This window comes from Malus domestica, chromosome 13 (genome assembly GCF_042453785.1).
Source record: "Malus domestica chromosome 13, GDT2T_hap1".
Lineage (NCBI taxonomy): Eukaryota > Viridiplantae > Streptophyta > Magnoliopsida > Rosales > Rosaceae > Malus > Malus domestica.
The window spans coordinates 12,158,430-12,177,659 of NC_091673.1; the positions used below are offsets into that span (position 1 = coordinate 12,158,430).

The following is a 19,230-nucleotide window of genomic DNA, read 5'->3' on the forward strand; positions in this document are numbered from 1 at the left end:
GTGCAGTGCAGTTTGTGCAGATTGCAATCTGTGCAGTGCAGTGCAGTTTGTGCAGATTGTGCAGATTGCAATATGTGCAGTGCAGTGCAGTCTGTTGTGCAGATTGCAATCTGTGCAGTGCAGTTTGTGCAGATTGCAATCTGTTTTTACTATATAAATGTTTTGTACCTAGTGATTTTATCATAAAGTAGTTTATGTCAATGACATAAAAAACATCCTTTGTCCCATGCTCTCGAATCATATCAACATTGAATAGCCGAAGGCCCTAGAAAAAGTCGATTCTTAACTTCTACCATTGCACAACGAGAGAGAGAGAGAGAGGTTACCAATCGTTGGCGGAGCTCCCTTGCAAGGTTCTCTAACAAAGGCCGTTGAGGAAGTTGTGCAACAATGATGCCATTTTTAAATAAGGGGCCCAAGGACCAATAAGGTAGTTTTAGCAACGTATCATTGAAACAGCATTTTGCAAACAGCAAGGAAAATCATACAAGTTTGAAGAAAACAGGACGCCATCTAACATAGTGATTAAACCGTTACTCATGTGAAATCTAAGCAAATACCAGCAAGAACCAAGAAGTTGGCTTCGATTATGACTAAGATATAGCAGTGGCCTCGCATTTCAGTTTTCAATTTATCCCAGGAAAACGGAAAAAATGAACAATTCACAATCTAACCAAACTAACATAGTGATTGCAATTTAATGCAGTTTTAAACCTTCTGCTCCAGGTAGAGTTGAAAAGGAAAAAGGAATAAAGGATGTGGCTGCTCCCAGATATGTATAAAGATCATCAACAAAGAGTATCTAGATACAATGAAATTCCAAAACGCATTTATTGAGCACATATGACAGACTTTACTGCTATAAATTAACTTGATGACAATACACTCTTTATGGGGATGCATGATACATCGTTTACAGTCAAACAAAATTCAAGTCTAATGTATGTACATGGTATAGCTCATAGCTTACTAGGCATGACCAAAAAGTAAATAAAGAACAACAAAGGAAAGGTTAAATCATCTTACAGCAGTGCGTCCTTTGTGAACCCATTCAGTTATTTCGAATGAACTACGACAAAACTATTGAATAAGATAGATATCTGAGATGAGTATCTGAGATGTCCACCCAAATCAAAAGCCTTGAACTTGATTTTACCAATGCTCAACTCTCGGCTGGTGTTGAACTAACCTCTGCAACAATGCATCATCAACAAAACCCAGAAGCAGAAAACTAAATTCTATGCTAATCAAGTAATTATCAAACAGAATCAAAACAATTCCAAGAGCAAATTGCTTTATTCATTTCTTCTTCTTCTTCCTGATATTAAAACTTGAGTGATTCAATAGCATCTTTAAACTCAATACTTATATTGGATTGGGAGCAGAAAATCTAATGAAAAAAAAAACCCATAGGAATTACACAAAAGAAAAGAACAAAGATTTTCAATTGCACAATTAAAAACTACACTCTCAAAAAAACTGTTCCTTCAGCCCATATTTTCTTTTTCTTCACTTTCTCATCAACCAAACAGACCCCGAATTGATTAAATGTAAAACAAAAACGAAAATTTCAGCATAAACCAAATACCAATTAAAAACACCATTGAAGCATTGAAAATTCCCAAATTTCACCGAATTCGAAAGGACCAAAAACCCACCAACAAATTTAGAGAAAGTCCGATTAAAAGGATGAGATTGAAAGAAAAACCTCATCTTTGAGCATATGAAGCAACATCGTTTTTCCGGCATTGTGGAGACCCAAAAACAAGATCTTTGAGAATATTTTTTTATAGCTCAATCATCGATCTACAAATTCTAACTTAAAACCCCTAAAAATCCCTACACCAGAAATTCATATTAATAGTAAATTTTAGAGGGATGATGGTTGGTACTTGCCTTGGTATTAGTAGTAGCAGTGTCCTCGACGGTGGTGATGGGGTGATGATGGTGGTTGCGACGGCGGAGGTGGTGATGGGGGGTGATGATGTTGGTCGCGACTCGCGACAGCGCTGTGAGAGTGGTGGGGTGAGCACTGTGAGTCGGAGTCGAGGGAAGGGATAGGGAGAGGGATTCGAGGGAGAGGGATAGGGAGAGGGACTCAGGGAGAGGAAGTCGAGGAAGGAGAGTCTTTGAGAATCCGAGAGACTGAGGTCTAAGGCTGCTGAGGTTGGATGCTTCTGGAACTCGGGACACAGGGAAGTTGGCTAGGGTTGAAAGTTGAAAACTTAAACCGACGGTTGAGATTGGATGGAGAGATGATATTAAATCTCGTCCGTCCAATCTAACACAAACGGGCCGGTCCGGGTACCCGCGGATCCTATAATTTTGGAACCGGCCCGCCCCTAAAACTTAAATTACCCACCCCGCCCCGCCCCTTTCTATTTTTACAAAACTAAGAACCGGCCCGTACCCAGCCCGTACCCGTATTACCCGCCCTACCCGCGGGTCCAGGACCCGTTTGCCCAGCCCTAGTTGAGACAAAGACAAAGGACCCTTTACCACATTCAAATTAGGAGTCCAACCGTTACTATTTCTTAAAAACGCATTTCTTGCCTTTTGCTTTCAAAGATTTCCAAATCCATGAACCTTCTCTGAATCAGTCGACCACGCCAAAACCGAACGACTGCATCAAACAACAATTTAAATATTTATTAAAAAAAAAAGTTCATAATATAATATACAGCTTCTACTAAGCTGTATTTACATTACATGATTGAAAGTCAAGCACACGCAGAAAGTCACATATATAAACACTCTCTCTCCATCTATCCTCCAAATTCAAAAACCTAATCTTTTGTGTCCTCGCGATTGTCGTACTGAATTATTTCGAACTGGATTAACTTTAAGAATTAAGTTGAATTGACTTGTCGTGGACTAAATAGTATAAAAATAATAAAACATTTGGTGCAATGTCGAACTAAATCATAAACTAACTTATTTTTAAATGTTATATACTATTTTTTGTTACTTTTTAATCATTTTTTTAATATTTTATTATTTTGAATCAAGATATTTTCTCTTCATTCAGAGCAGCTCCAGCGGGAGCTCCTGCTCGAGGGACAGGCTCCGGAACAGGGCTTGATTGCCCGAGGGAGGAAGTCCAGCGTTGGCTGGCGAGGGAGCCCGAGCACCCCCGAGCGCCAGGCCCGTCGATTCTCGCCGGCTCGAGAGCCTGAGGTGGGTCTGACGTTAGCTGACGTCAGACGCCTGTTTTAATGTTTTTTTTTTTCTGTCGAGCCTCGAACTCCTCCAACATCTCGCCGATCTCGTCCACTATCCCCATCCTCTCCAGCACCAGCGGTGGTCACGGTGGAGGAGGAGAAGGAGCTAACGGAAGATTCGGAGCATGCGATTTCGGCACCAAAATTGTGATCTGATGATGCATGCAAGAGAATGAGAGAGATTAAAGAGAGAGAGAGGTTTCAGAAATGAGGGGGGTTGCGTCGTAGAGAGAGAGAGAGAGAGAGAGAGAGAGAGAGATAGATGAGAGACAGAGGGCTAGGAAACATGAAGAGTGTTCTGGAAAAAAATGAGAGAATGGTTGTCGGTTGAGTTTGGAAAAATGAAATGGAAAAGGAATAGGAAAAAAGAAAAAGGAAAACAATTAAAAATGATTTTGTATTATTTTATAAATAAAAAAAATACTAATATTTTATTGCCAATTGCCCCGGCTATTCAGTGCAGGGGTGGAGATTCAAAAGACAATTGCCAGGAGAATGCACTATTTATTAAAGGCGGTTACTGTTTATTGGGTGGATTAAATAGTGAATAGCCTGGGGGGAGGACTCCTACACCGGAGTTGCTCTCAACACATCTTCCACCAACCCAATGGAATCCCCTTTCAAGAGAGTTGCAGAAGGTCCCTTCCAGTCTCCACCAACTCCACCAACCCCATTAAAGTCCCATTCCCATTAAAATTCGTTCCAGATATTTTCACTTACAAGTTTCAGATGAACTGCATCTCTCCACTCTCTCCTTTAAAATCTCACTTATTTTTCCCAAAAATAAAGTTCTCTTTTAAATCCCTTATTTTTTGGGTCCATCAATGGCCTGTAACCTCTGAAATTCAAGCTTTTTCATTTCTTTCTTCCTCACAAGCCTGGCCACCTCAAAATTCCCAGATCCAATATCCTTGATAACGCCTTCGCCAAATCGGAAGAACACCGCCATAATTTTCTCTGTGATTTTGGCGAAGCATTCTGCCCATTTCAGTCTTCCATTTTTCCTCTCAAAACTTGTTCGCAACTTCTTCTCCCATACGAGCACTGCTTTGACTGCGAGCTCGAAGTGCGTAGCAGCGAGACGAAACAAAGGAAAGCAGATGGTCTTAGCAATCCGGTGGTTTCTGAAGGGACTCGTTAAGAACCTTTAGGGTACGTTTGTTGCACCGGACTATCTCAGACTGGACTAGCTTCAGGGACTAAGCTGGACTGGCTTAGATTAGACTAAGCTGGACTGATTTAGTGAAGCGTTTGGTGCAGTGTCGGATTAAAAAGCAGGACTAATATATTTTATTATTAAATTTATATTTACAATATTTTATCATTAATTTAATCTATATATATTAATATTTTATTATTAAATTATCATTTTCCTTTTATCTTCTTTTGTCCGCCAGCCCTCCCCTCTCCTTTTCTCTGCCATTTCATCTCCTTCCCAGAACATCTTCCTCTCTCTCTTTTTTTCCGCACGTTGCATCCCTCCCCTCTCCTCTTTCTCTACCATTTCATCTTCCTCTCTCTTTTTTTTGTCCACCTAAATCTGCCTTGCCGCACCAGCAACTCCACCTGCTGCTGGCAGAGAATTCAGCGACTTGAGGTTCTGGAGCTTCTCGGATGGCTCGTCCATGGCGATGGTGGCGGCAGGAAATATGGGATTGGGGATTTTTTGTGGGTGATGGTTGGTGGTGGGAAATATGAGATGGGGGATTTTTTGTGGTTGATGTTGGTGGTGGAAGAACCCTTGCAGGGAGGAGGAAGAAGCCCAGAACTCACAGAAGGGCTCGCAGGGAGGTGAATCAAGCAGGACGAAGAGAGATGTCGTCGAAATCGAGGTCGATGAGGTGAATCAAGCAGAACGAAGCGAAGTTCCTAGCTAATCCCGTGGTTTTTAGGGGGGACTGGTGAAGACCGGCTAGCACGCCTCGCAGGGACTCGTAGTCGAGGCGAGTCCCATTTATTTTAGTCCCACAACCTACCAAACGTAGGATTATAGTCCTACTTACGGTAGTCCAAGCCAATCCCTCCTAAGGAGGTGTAACAAACGTGCCCTTAGTGAGGGACTTAGTCTAGCGAGTCCCACTTTATCTCATTAAAGTTAGTCCCTGTGTGTAACAAACACAGGATTTCACTAACTATTAATCTAGTGAAACTTGGTGAAGTGAAACAAACACACCCTAAAGATCCCAAAAGCCATGGACTCGAGCTCCAGGAACAGGCCTCCGATCTTGGTCCTCAATCTTCTCCATATTTTCACGATCCTCTCCTTCTCACTCGCCCAATCCACCGCCCAAGCTCCGTCGCCGGCCTCCGATTCCTGCAACGGCGACTTCCTGCCGTACGCCTACACCACCGGAGCCCGAGGTCAAAGACCCGTCCCAGCAGCCCTACCGGTTCGAGTCGGTGCTCAACAACGGACTCGACGATCTCAAGTCGTGGAGGGTTTGTGGGGTTTACTAACAATGAGTACTTGGTCTCTGCCTCCAATACCGGTTTGGCCGACGGGGGTAGCATTCCTGGGAGTGTGGGAAACGGCACCGTCTTTGCTGGGTATCCGATGACCGATCTGAAAACGGCGGTTAAGACGGCGGGGGACTTGACCCAGATGCAGGTTCAGGTCAAATTGACCGGGACCCAGTTCGGTGTGGCCCCACCCAAAGTTCCCATGCCTTCCAATCTTACTTTGGCCAATGATGGGTTCGTCTGCCCAGCGGCTGCAATGCAAGGTGAGCTCTTAAACTTCATTTGGGTAATTTGGATTTGTTTTCTTTTGGTACATTTTTTGGATGTTGCTGTTTGATGGTCTTTGATCTGGAGTAAGCAGATCTAATTTAACTGTTGTGAAGTGAATACTTTTCATAGCCGCAGATCTAATTTAGGTGTTGAGAATTGAGTTTTTATTATTTTTATTATTTTTTTTCTTTTGAGAAACGTGAATTGAATACTTTTGATGGCTTATATATATGAAGTATCCAATCATTTGTTTTGAATGTTTATTCTATAACAGTATAGAATCAGTTGAATTTGATGAGAGAATGCTTGGTATTTGGATTGTGTATAGTGGTTTATTGAACAATTTAATTCAGTACGAGGTGGACCGTATGAGTCTCATTAGGATATGCATCTGTATGCAAACTGCCTCAAAGCTGTTGACTTGCCTTCAGTCACTAGGAGCTTTGTTAGTCTTGGGGTCGTCGTAGTTACAACAGAGAACAAGATGTCTTCCATGTTAGTTTTTTCGTTTTTGGAAGACAATGGTAGTGGATATATGCGAGGAAAAGATATACAGAGAAAAAAATGCTATAACATTAGGGTATATCTTTCGTTTTTCTTTTGGTTGTACTGAGATCATTGGTTTCCATGTTTCCTTCATATTATTAGACAGTCGGTTTAAGGATATTCTTTTATGTAGACCAACTTGTTTATAATAACAAGATTTTACCACGGTAACATACATTTGAGTTTTTACCGTAAGTTGGGTTTTCATTTTCGACTTTTATAACCCATGTTAATCAGCACACTCTTACACTGCTCTGGTAATGTTGGGACCCATGAAATGCAAGTGTCTGTTGCACTGTAGACACAAAATTTAAAACAAACATCACCATGGATGAAGAGTTCCTCCCTCGTCAAAAAGTAGATCTTACAATTATGTATGATGCAATCAGATTGCCCATCTAACTTGCCACCAATGTGAAACACAGCTCATTTCAACGCATCATTATAAATGGTTCAGGGTCTAAAGCCGCAAGTGGCGCTTTGGAACTGATGGTTAAAGATAATGTCAATTTCACTGTGGCATTTACTGCCTGCAAGATTGCCCTTCTAACGGGAGCATTGTTGGACACTTGTGCAGGGGGTGCTATTGGTTTGACATTTGAGCTCGGATGGAATTGAATTGCTTCTTGAAGCAAATGTTCTCGACTTGCATTGGGTATACTATGAATTGCTTACAAAATTGTAAGAACAATGCGTGTTCCTTATCTATAAAATTGAATCTGTGTTAGCACATGCGATTAGGAATTAGGCAGAGTAAATAAGTGATTTTGGGTTGATTTAATTTCATTACTATTGTTATTTGTAGAAATTAACCGAGCCTTGTTTTTTTTTTTCCTTGTGTCAGGGGCATGGGAAAAGGAACAAGTGACCCATTGGTTCTATGTCACCCTTTCATTGAGCCGAATGGGGGTTTCTATACGTAGAAGGTTACTTTTAAAACCAAATGGGTAGTTTCGTTGGCTTTCAAAGGAGGACAAAAAGTCACAGTACTCCCAATTTTTTCTTAATCGGTTGAAGGTATGAGAAGTTTTGTGGTTAATGGTGCACTGTTTCATATATGTTTGACAAGGAAGGAAGTCTTGGAAAACTTCGTGGTAATTAAACCCCCGACCACGAAGTTCTCCAAGTCTTCCTTTCTTGTCAAACATACATGAAACAATGTACCATTAACCACAAAGTTTCTTACATCTTCAACTGATCGAGCAAAAATTGGGAGAACTGTGACTCTTTGTGCTCCTTCGAAAACCAACGAAACAACCCATTTGGTTTTAAAGGTGACCTTCTGTGTGTAGAAACCTCCCATCAGCTCAATGAGAGGGTGGCCTAGAGCCACCAATGAGTCACTCATTCCCTTCCCTATGTCCTGTCACAGAAAAAAAACATAAGTTCGGTTAACTTCTACAAATAACAATAGTAATGAAATTAAAGCAACCCAAAATTACTCTGCCCAATTCATGATCGCGTGTGCTAACACAAATTTAATTTTATAAATAAGGAACACACTTTGTTCTTGCAATTTTGTGAGCAACTCATGGTATACCCAATGCAGGTTGAGGACATTTGCTTCAAAAAGCAATTCAATCTCATCCGAGTTCAAATGTCGAACCAATAGCACCCCTCATGTATAAGTGTCCAACAATGCTTCCATTAAGAGGGTAATCTTACATGCAGTAAATGCTACATTGACATTATCTTTAACCATCAGTTCCAAAACGCCACTTGCGGCTTGAGACCCTAAACGATTTATAATGATGTGTTGAAATGAGCTAAGTTAGATGGACAAAGGGAAATTAATGATGTTGTGTTGAAATGGTGGGAATACATTTGGTTCAGTAGGGGACACTCGTGGTTAATTAGTTGCTAATAACTATGTATACTGAGTGAGCTATGTTAAAATTAGCAGAGTCGTTGTTGGGCTTAACTTGTACACACAGGTTCATATGTGGAAAGATGACATTTGTGGTGGCGCAGACACAAACAAGATGCAAAATCCACGTGGTGTGCATGGTTTTTTACTAGTATTCAGCCAAATATATTTAGTACACCAAATACTATTGCATTGGAGGATGATTTCCCCATCCTTGCTATCTTATCTACTTGGTAAGCATCTGTAATGTAACAGTAATTTTTTGCCCAGAAATGAGACTCATAACACCAAAAACATCATTCTTTTGCACAAAGTAAGAATCATGGTTGCAAACAACAATCATGATTTTGTTGAACGAGTGTCGTATTCTAAAACGACCTCTAAATTACGTATTAGGGAATGCATTGATATAGACAAAATAATTGTCCAAGTGATCATTACCTCATCGTTGCCTGCTTCTATCAATGTTTGCAGAATGCTTGGGCCTGAAGATTTCAACCACATCTTGGATGACTCGACGGGAATGTGAGGTTCTTTGGTTTCTTGCTTCGTCATCTCACTTTCTACACTCATCTTCCTCTTCCATCTCATTCTCCCTCCTAGAGATTGAACATTTATTCCCCTTCCTTAAACAATTCTTTCTTTTGCTCATCGATTTCCCACATCCTTGAAGAAGACATTGTAAGAAGGAAATAAAAACTAAGGATAAAGATTTTGAGAGATTTTGATTTTGGTATGTGATTTCTTAGGATGGATGGTGGGTTATATGGAGAAAAAAGAAATGATTAGGTTGTAGTTAATGTCACGCGGCACGTCGTGATTTGTTTAAAAATCTTATCGAAATCTATCCTCAAAGATTCTAAACAGATTGTGACACGTAGCGCGATGAGATTTGTCAAAAATCTTATTGGAAATCTATTGTCAACTATTCTAAAAAGGTAATGACACGTGACACGATGAAGTTGGATAAAAAGCTTATCGAAATCTATCACAACAAATTGTACTTTCGTATAATGACACGTGACGTAACGAGACCGATTAAAAATCATATCCAAAATTACAAATAAAATTATTTTTTTATTATTTTATAAAATAAAAAATACTAATATGTTGTTGCTTATTGTCATGGCTATTCAGTATGGGGGTGGAGATGCAAAAGGTAATTACTGTTCATTAAAGGCAGTTATTATTCTATGGAAGGGGATTCAATTGCCAATTGTCATGGGGGTCTTCCTACATTGGAAGTGCTCTAAGAGCATTTTCAATGGAGATGTCAAAAGATAAATGTTAATTTGATGATTGACGTGACAATGTTAGATTATCTCTTTTTCCAATCGATATGTTTTTTTTGTTATAAATGATATTTGATGGACTCATTTTAAAAAAGAACTCACTTAAAATAAAATTTCAAGATCTATAATTGGTGCATTAATGAGATTCACATAATAAAATAATTAAAAATTATTTGACATCACATTTCTCATATGTCAATTCACAGAAGATTAACATATTAGTTGGAGCTTACTCATGTCCTTAATTTTGATTACATAACAATCCACTTAGGATTTGACATCTCCTTTTAAGATGGTCTAAATCATAGCCTTCTATTTTTTGCAATCGACAAATCTCTCTCTCTCTCTCTCTCTCTCTCTCTCTCTCTCTCTCTCTCTCTCTCTCTCTCTCTCTCTCTCTCTCTCTCTCTCTCTCTCTCTCTCTCTGTGCGCGAGCGCACAAATGCATACTTACTGAAACATCACATATACATTCAGGTTGTAGTAAATTTCTAATGCATAGTAATTTCTAAAGCATTAGTACTCTCAACAAATTATGAAACACGATAACTATATTCAACAAAAGAAATCTTGGCTAACAAAGTTAGGACAAATGATTAGTTCAGCCCAATCATGTGTTTGAAATCCTAGCTTCGTCTCTGCATATATATTCTTAATCTGGTATAAAATGGACAAGAAAGAATAAATTTTGTCAAAATTATACGTAGGAACAACACTGTATTATTATATATACATGTTCATATTCGACAGAAGACAAAATACTTGTTGTCAAGAAATAAGTGATGTAGAATGAGTTGTTAAAGAACACGAATGAGGATCTTCTTCGGATTCTCTTTGTGAGGATCCCAGAGATCATTTAATCATATCCGTTTATCGTATATCGTGCGGTCATAAATTATTATTAAATTTTTATTTAAAATTGAATATAAACAGTACTTGACGAAAATTAACTGCACGATATACGATGAATGGACGTGGTTGAAGGATTTCCGGAATACTCATAAAGAGGATCCTCATTTAAAGAATACATATATAGATATGGGCAAGCTGGCATGCATAAAATAAAATAAAAAGATTCTGCTCTTTTTGGTTGGAAAATTGATAAATCAGATTGTTAACTTGTAAAGTTAATATCAGTTAATTACCTCTTGGTTAATCAAATATTAGTAAAGATTTTTTGTCCAAAATGATTAGTTATACCATTTCTTATTTCCCACCAGCCACTGAGTAGTTAGGGTTGAGAGGTCGGGTAATTTCAGAGCCCCCACTTAATTAGTAATTAGCTAGTTGGATTGGATAATAACAACAATAATACTGCAGTGCATGCCCATCACATGGTTACCAGCAATATGGGGGAGTCCAGTGATGCATTTTTCACGCAGCTAACACTGGCACAGAAATAAACAAACAGGAATCCGATCCTCCTGCATTACATATATATATATATATATATATATATATATATATATATATATATAATGCAATACGAAATTTATAACTCAAGTAGTTAAGAATCATTACTTTTCATCCGAAATCTTGTGTTTGATTTCTCTGTGATCTTTAATTAGGATGAGTTGGCCTTACTAGGAGGGAAATGAATGAACCTCTCTTGCCATTTGGTGCCAACCGACCAACACGCAACTCCATAGATAAGTTCGTATGAATTGACATAAATGTTACAGCTAAATAATTATTCACAATAGGGTTCTAATTTATAATTTAATCAGATCAACATATATATTTGTAATATATGTATGGAAATAGTATAAGCACATCACAATTATTATGGGTTCTACAATCTGCTTATAGTGGTCACAATTCACAATACATTGAAAAATAATGCACTTCCCCTTTACCAAATTACTCTGTTGGGGCGACTAGCTATAAGAGCAACTCCAGCCTTGCTGGTTGCTCGGGGGACAGTGGAGAGGAAAGGGCCCGAGGCCCTGTGGACTGAGCTCCAGCCGTGTGGAGCCCGAGCGACGGTGGGAGCCCGAGCGAAGGGGGGGTGGGGAGTCGACGGGCCTGTGGCCCGAGGGCTTTGCAATTTTTTATTTTTTATTTTGTGTCAGAGAGAGAGAGAGAGAGAGAGAGAGGGGGACCGGAGATTTGTTTTGTGTGTGAGAGAGAGAGAGAGAGGGGGGGACCGGAGCTGGGCTTCCATGGGTGCGGAAGGGAAGTGGGTCGTCGCGGGGGGGGGGAGGGTGGGTCGTCGCGGGGGCAAGGGGTGGGGGGTGGGTCGTCGCGGCGGCCGGGGGGGGGGGGGGAGGTAGCTGGGTTCTGGTTTTTGCAGGGGGTTCTCGGGGGTAGGAGGAGAGGTGGAAGAAATGGATCTGGGTTCGGGTTTCTGTTTTTTATTTTTAATTTTTTTTTTAATTTTTAATTTTTTTTAATTGGATTAATATTATAATATTTTTAATGTATAAAAAATTATTTATTTTTACCAAAGATTTTGAAAAGATAACGACACATGACACGATAACATTGGATAAAAATCTTATCGAAATCATTCGCTAAATAATTGTTTTTTTTGATAAAATGACACGTGACGCAACGAGAACGATTTAAGAATTTTTATCCGAAATTACAAATAATTTTATTTTGTATTATTTAAACAAACAAAAAAAACTATTATTTTAATTGTCTATTGCCAGGGGGAGGGCTCCAAGGGTGGAGATGCAAATGGCAATTACTGTTCATTTATGGCAGTTACTATTCATTAAAGGCAGTTACTATTCAAAAGGGTGGATTCAATAGTGGATTGCCAGGGGGAATGGCTCGATGGGTGGAGTTGCTCTAAAGGATCATTGAAAGATGTCGGTCCTTTTGTCTCTTTAATTTTATCCTAACATAACTATTAAATGGAAATTCCAACCAAATTTACATTCCAACAAAATAAAAATCATGTTTATATTCTTTAATTTTTACTTTTGTAAATAAACAATATTAGTTAAGTTGGCTACACACTAGTGTGTTTTACTCCTTCCATTTAAATTCGAATCCTCAACTCTTTAGTTTAGACAAATTTTATATATCGTTCAAAAATTGTTTGGGCACGATTTTGCATGCACTCAGCCCATATACTTTAAGATGTTAGATGAGAGAAATATTAAGTATCAATATTAGTTTCCAGATAAAGGTTGAATCAATTGCATAATCACTCTAGGTTTAGACTTCAGAGTCCTAGTAGAAGACGACAAAACTTGGTGGCGATAGAATATCGGCCTAGAATAATTCTGAGTATATTAAGAGAATATACTGACGAACTTGAATATTATAAGCATTTTACAACTCAGCAAACTTGCCATCACGAAATTCACCCTTATAAATACGCGAGCTTGCAACATCGAAGGCCCTTTCAACTCAACAAACAACTCAAAAACTCTACACGAAAATCCTTGCTCTATGCGAAAACCTTCTCACAACCCTAAGAAAAATACTAACTATCGTAACCTTCATGTCAATGCATCTTCAGTTTGGATAAGTAAACAATACTGGAGCCGTAGAACCAGACGATTCAAGAGCATGCACCTTCGGTTTGGATAAGTAAACAAGACTGCTTCTTGTTAGTTATCTATCCAAGTCTCGGCCGACGAAGAGTTCTTAATTCTTTCGCTTTTTTAAGGTTACTTCATTAGCTTCCCAATGAAGTAAGGTGCTACCAATTCACTTTGTTCTGGGTCATTTATCGAACTTCACAATGAAAAGTAACCTTGTCTTAAGGTTAGCAGAACCCTAGGTCGAGAGGTGTTTTTTTCTCAGCCGTAGTCGCTCAGGTGCATAACTCAACAACGCATTCGATATCACCATTATATCTATTCTACTCACCGACCGAGCTCGGTCATGAGTTAGCACACTCACATCCACAAGAATGACGTGATTAGCTTAATAATTACTTGGTTTACGCGCTAGTAAGCTTTGTAATTTGTAGTGGTCAACAAAAGTATAATAAATAAAAACATGCATGCGGTGGAATGCTAGTAATTCTGATTTGCTTGAATTACAAAGCTTCCAAAGAATCCACCGAGTCAGTACTTTCTAATAAAAGTTAAAATGATCATGAATGGATGGGCATAATAAACTTCGAATTACAAGATGAAAAATAATGTTTAACTACAAAAAAATCCAAGTTTAAAGAATCTTGGACTTCACTGATATCATATCATGGTCACCTTTTGCTTTCTTTTTTTTTCTTACTGGCCGGTGACTTTTACGGATTTTGCGAGAGATTTTTAGTGTGTTGGGAACACAGCTTGATACATCAAATGTAATAATATAATTAGTTGAAATTAAAAAAAAAATAATCACTTATATTATGACACTTGGTATACCGAGCTCTGTTCTCGACACATTGAAAAATTTTATGTACTTCGCCTTATGAATGTGAATGAATCATGGATATGAAAAATAAATAATTACCTTCCTCAAGCTCTTTCAAGTACGAAATATAGCTTATTTGATGCCTAATCCAAGATCCAAAAACTGGGTATTTCATACTTCATACATAGATTGGTTTGATTATATTTGCAAATAACCAGAAATATAGCGCGTCAATATAGCACAAATTACATGCATAATCACTCATCACGTGATGAATGCTATACTCTCATAGAATATGTTCCACACAATGCAAAAACCTCTTTAAAATCACTGATGTGACAGTGAAAATAAGAGCAATTTGTGATTATAATCCTTGTCTAATATCCATTAGCTTTGTAATACGTAAATCACGGTATGCAATAATAATAGTACGTGAACATTATGAATTATAGAATTTGACTGCATTAAAATTTAATATCCAAAAGTACTGAATAGTACACATATATTTTATTTACAGATGTGACTTGTTTGAGCCCGATTCATCAACATATTTTAGCTACAAAACGACAGTAAGCAAATTTGGGTTTGGTCCATTTAGGTCATCTTCAATCGAAGGATTGTCAGAAGACTCGTTTTAGCTCACTGATCTTTCAAGAAATTAATATTTTAATGAACAATACATGACCATATTTCTTACCATCTCCAACCGAGGGGCCAGAGAGTCATAGGCCAAACATAGCCATGTGACAAAAAACCATCTCTAATTGAGGGTCAAATGGACCGTAGGGCTAAACATAATTTCTTATTTAAATTTAAAAACTACAACAACTTAAATGTAAAAACTACAACAACTTAAATTTAAAAACTACAACTTAAATTTAAAGTCTACAATCATTATCATATTCATCATCCGCTATTGTAGAAGTATAGTCGGAGGTAAACAACTGTCGTCGGGCCATAATTTCCTTCTTTTTCCTATCAAAATATGCCTTACTCATTAGAGTGTAATCCGAAGTGTTCATTTGCATATTCCTATCGTCCAACTCTTTTTGTATTTGTTTGGCCCGTTCTTCATGCCTACAGTTACTTTCTTCCGCGGCAATGGTATTTGCTCTGTTATGAATCACAAAGAGGCCACCATTTCCTGTTGAAAGGTGATATCATCCTTTACCTTGCCCTTTTCTTTCAATATTCGGGCTTTGTTTCACCCCATAGCCCTAGGTATGGAACATTCACCCGAAGACGGATTTTCTACCCTTGTTTCTTGAATGGTAGGAGATCCATCTTCATCCCCATCTACAGTTGAGGATGCAGTTCCGAACACCAGCGTAGGACCTATTCTATGTTCCCATCTATAAGCCCTGCACTTGTTTGAGAAATCCCCCTCACACTATCATCTGAGACCCATTTATAAGCCCTGCAAAGAGCTTCATCTTCTTTTCGAGTTCAAGCCCTACCTTTCATTGCAGATGTGGCCATTTGAAAATTATTGAAAAAATTGAAGGAAAGATTATTGGAAGAGGTAAGAAAATATAATGTGACGAATTGAAATAGAATGAGGTGAGATAGTGGGGAATAGTGAAAATTATGTGAGAAATTGTGTAGGAATGACTTAGATATATTTATAGGGAAAAAAAAGGAATTTAAAAAAAAATTTAATTTGGCCCAAAAAAGAGGAATCAGGCCAACTGGTTGGCCCAAATGAGCCAGCTAGCTAGCCCCGGGCCACACGCATAATGGCTTGCAAATGGAAAGTGAAGGTCGTGACTCAGGAGGTAGCTACGGCTGATGATGATGGAAAGGAAGTGAGGTTTCTTGGGAAAAAGCTCATTCCCAATTTCATCAAATTTTAGGCTCCAATTGGAAAATTCAACCTCTGATCAAATTGAAATTTGAAATTTAGGGCTTTGATTGGGGGAAATGGCGATGCTTTTGGAGGATATTTTGAAGTCGGTGGAGCTCTGGTTAAAGCTGATCAAGAAGCCTGAGCCTTACGTGGATCGAAATCTTGACCCCGTTCTGCTAGTTCCGAGCATCGCCGGTTCGATCTTGAATGTCGTCGATGAAAAGAGTGGTGCAGAATTAAACAAAAGCTAATTTGTGGCTTTTCATTCTCGTGCAACTGAACCTGGATATGTCAATTGTACCTTTTTAAATGGAATGTCATTTGTTGACGGGTGGGAACATAATTTTTTTATATCAAAATGGAGCATGCACCAACTGGTATGAGTCCATTTCTATGGGTTGTGGAATTTGAAACAAAAATGTAATCTTTTTACGGGATGAAGAAAGTTATTTGTTAAAAGAGAGAATGTTTTAAAATTAAAACAAAAAAATAACATAAGATGGTAGAAGTATTTGATAGTAAAGCATTTCACAAACATTTATTTCTTCTTTGCATTCATTTTTTTCTTATTGAGGTTTGTTGCAATTTTCCAGCTTATTGAGTACCCATTAGTATATGAATTGATGAATTGTTGTTTTTAAATTTAAGTTGTCGTCTTTAAATTTAAATTGTTGTAGTTTTAAATTAAAATAATAAATTAAATTTGGCCCTATGACCCTTTGGCTCCTTCGGTTGGATATGATTTTTTGTCACAAGGCTATGTTTGGCCTATGACTCTCTGGCCCCTCGGTTGGAGATGGTAAGAAATTTGATCTGGTACTGTTCATTCAAATATTAATTTCTTGAAGGGCTATAAAACTAAAATGAGCTATCTGACCCTCCTTCTGTTGGAGATGGCCCTGCGACCTTGACATTGGTAAAGCTAAGCATCGCACACAGGCTTCCAAACAAAAACTTAAAAGGGAAACTCAGATGTGATCATATACAAACCATCCCAACAAGGTCGTTGTGCGCGTCTGGTAGGCATTCTCACTAGGCCGTAATATTTTGGGCCCCTTATGATTTAATTTCACGTTCTTGCTTTATTCTCAACCCATAAACTATATGCCTTGCATAGTGACTTGAGGTTTTTTGTCCCTTTCCATCAGTTATATGTGAGTGATCGGTGGTCGTTGATAGACGTTTAGCGCATGTAATTGATTGATAGTCGTTAGTTAATATTTGTAAACTATACATTTTCATTCTTTAAAAAAAAAATTGAAAAAGAGATCTAGTTGGTGGTGAAGTCACGACAGTCCACGCTTTAGGGGTTTCGAAAGTCTAAAAGTATTTCAGCCTCACCTGACCACCATCGTGTGATTCACCAGCAGTAAAAATCGAACTCAAGACAAACCATGTGGAATACAGGCTTGAAATTTGCCTCAACTACCGGGCGACGTGTGGTGGTTCATTAAACAATACATGTTGGTTCACGTGCATACAAACGCTTGAGGATTATGCCTGTATGCATATTATTTAGAAATATTGTGTTTGATCAATATGGAGCATAATAAACATGAAATTTTTTCTTTATAACTGAGATATACCTTTTTGTATATTTGTGGTGACGTGATAGATTTCCTTGTCGTAAGCATATAAAGAATAGAAAGCAACATTGAGCAAATCATAATTCAATTTCCTGGTAAATTTTAATGAGTTAATGCGTTCCACTAAGGTTGATTTGTCCCTAATCATGAAAGTATTATTGTCCTCGTTCGAGCTCAACAGTTCATTTCCATTTTTGTGTGAAGTGGTTCAAGGTGGACGCTTGTGTGTTGAGGGACTTACAGCTAAGAGGTCACATCTCATGTAATGTCTTACTCTTCCTCTGGTTATATATGTTCATCTTTTATCATAATTGGACGGTTATTGGTTAATCATTTAATCTAAGCCACTAGGTTACCTCATTGTGACGGTAAGTAGGAGTAGGCTAGATCCATGGTTCGTAATCAATTTAACAAAATAAATCCTTTTCAATACCTTCATATCTTATTATAAGCCTTTAAAACTCAAGCGGGTTTGAATGCCAATCAATTCCTAATCCAACTTTCAACAATTTGAACTCGAGTAGGGTTTGGATTTATGCAGGTTCTTTTGAGCTCAAGTTTCAATTACATTTGAGCTTATTTGGGTTGTCAAACTTTATCAAGTTCAAACTTGTAACACTTTTTAGACAGATTTTTCATAATTTGAACCAAAATATTGCTAGTACTAGTTAAATTCAATTTCACAATGCAACATTTACACAAAAGTTTAAATCAAATAGCATCAAAACCATTTTCAAAGTACCAGCCATGCAATGTTAGAATTAAATTACAAAACAATACCCAAGCTTCAACACAATAAAATGTTAATGAAACACTTATGTTCATTGTTGAAATGAAAAAACCACCAACAAACTCCAAGTAATGGCATCCCAAAATTAGGTCAGTAAGCGAATTTAGATTAATAGTCGGGTTAGATTTGGGTTGACATGGCAGACAAGATACCGACCCAAATCATTACAACTCAAGCCAATAAATAATCCGGACGAGGTCGTGTGGAGTTAGAGCTCAGTCCTACCGGCCGAACCAGATTTAAAATCAACTAAACATGAAGGGAATGAGATATGACCCAACCCAAATTATACCTGTAAAATGACCTTCGTATAGAGGCCTTTCAAAATTGGGCCCATGTAAAAGGTAGCAACGGTTAGATTGAGGAAAACCAGAGGAAAACCAGGCCGAGTCGAGGTACATAACTTAGGTATCTACGAAATAACTTGGACAAAAATGACGTGCCCGCAACATAAGGCCTAATTCATGCGCTCTTCTTCCAATAGAAATGCCTTGACTTTGTTGGTTACCCACTGACTTGCATGAAACCACATGCCTTCAAGGGGCTATCATTCTCACAGTCTTACTTAATATCCCCACAATATGGTATTTCTTTCATTTGTAAGTGAGATGCTTTAAATTCAATTCTTGTCAAAAACGAATTTGAACCACATTATTTTAGCTCATTGTGAGGCTTAACCCAATCTCCCACTTTGTTAGCATAGATAATATCATTTGTTCAAAAAACAAAAATCCCGACAACTAAAGATACTTATATTGACGAACGGTGAATTAAAATATCACAATTTAGATAAACTTAAAATTTGACTACATAAATATTGTTGTTTAACAAACATATATTTGATAAGAGAATATTTATGTCTGAATAAATACCTCACACAAACCATGTTCAAACGCGGATTCAAAATCAAATGGGAAGAGAAGGGAAGTGTGGGTTCCGTTGAGACAAAGACAAAGGACCCTTTATCACATTCAAATTAGGAGTCCAAGTCCAACCGTTACTATTTCTTAAAAACGCATTTCTTGCCTTTTG

The 19,230-nt window shown here is 38.1% G+C and overlaps 1 protein-coding gene and 2 long non-coding RNA genes across 8 annotated transcripts in view; 1 reads left to right on the plus strand and 2 right to left on the minus strand.

Moving 5' to 3' along the window:
- LOC103452802 (uncharacterized) overlaps positions 1-8,955 on the minus strand; it is a 37,629-nt gene extending 28,674 nt beyond the window's left edge. For 4 of the 5 annotated variants that reach the window (XM_070810520.1, XM_070810518.1, XM_070810519.1 and 1 more), the window contains exon 1: positions 8,806-8,955. In XM_070810520.1, the coding sequence (XP_070666621.1) occupies positions 8,806-8,955 (150 nt within the window). The remainder of the gene's footprint in view (positions 1-8,805) is intronic. The other variant, XM_070810515.1, reaches the window with a different exon arrangement.
- Positions 747-2,337, minus strand: LOC139190500 (uncharacterized). Its single transcript, XR_011574746.1, has 2 exons — positions 1,897-2,337; positions 747-1,191 (listed from the first exon to the last, which is right to left on the minus strand). It is a non-coding gene; the product is annotated as an uncharacterized lncRNA (long non-coding RNA).
- LOC114820686 (uncharacterized) lies at positions 3,823-9,100 on the plus strand. 2 transcript variants are annotated; one of them, XR_003768125.2, is made up of 3 exons: positions 3,864-4,373; positions 5,275-5,944; positions 8,839-9,100. It is a non-coding gene; the product is annotated as an uncharacterized lncRNA (long non-coding RNA). The 2 variants fall into 2 exon arrangements; XR_011574546.1 differs by lacking the exon at positions 8,839-9,100 and having other exon boundaries at positions 3,823-4,373; positions 5,275-6,208.
- Positions 9,101-19,230: the final 10,130 nt, after the last annotated feature.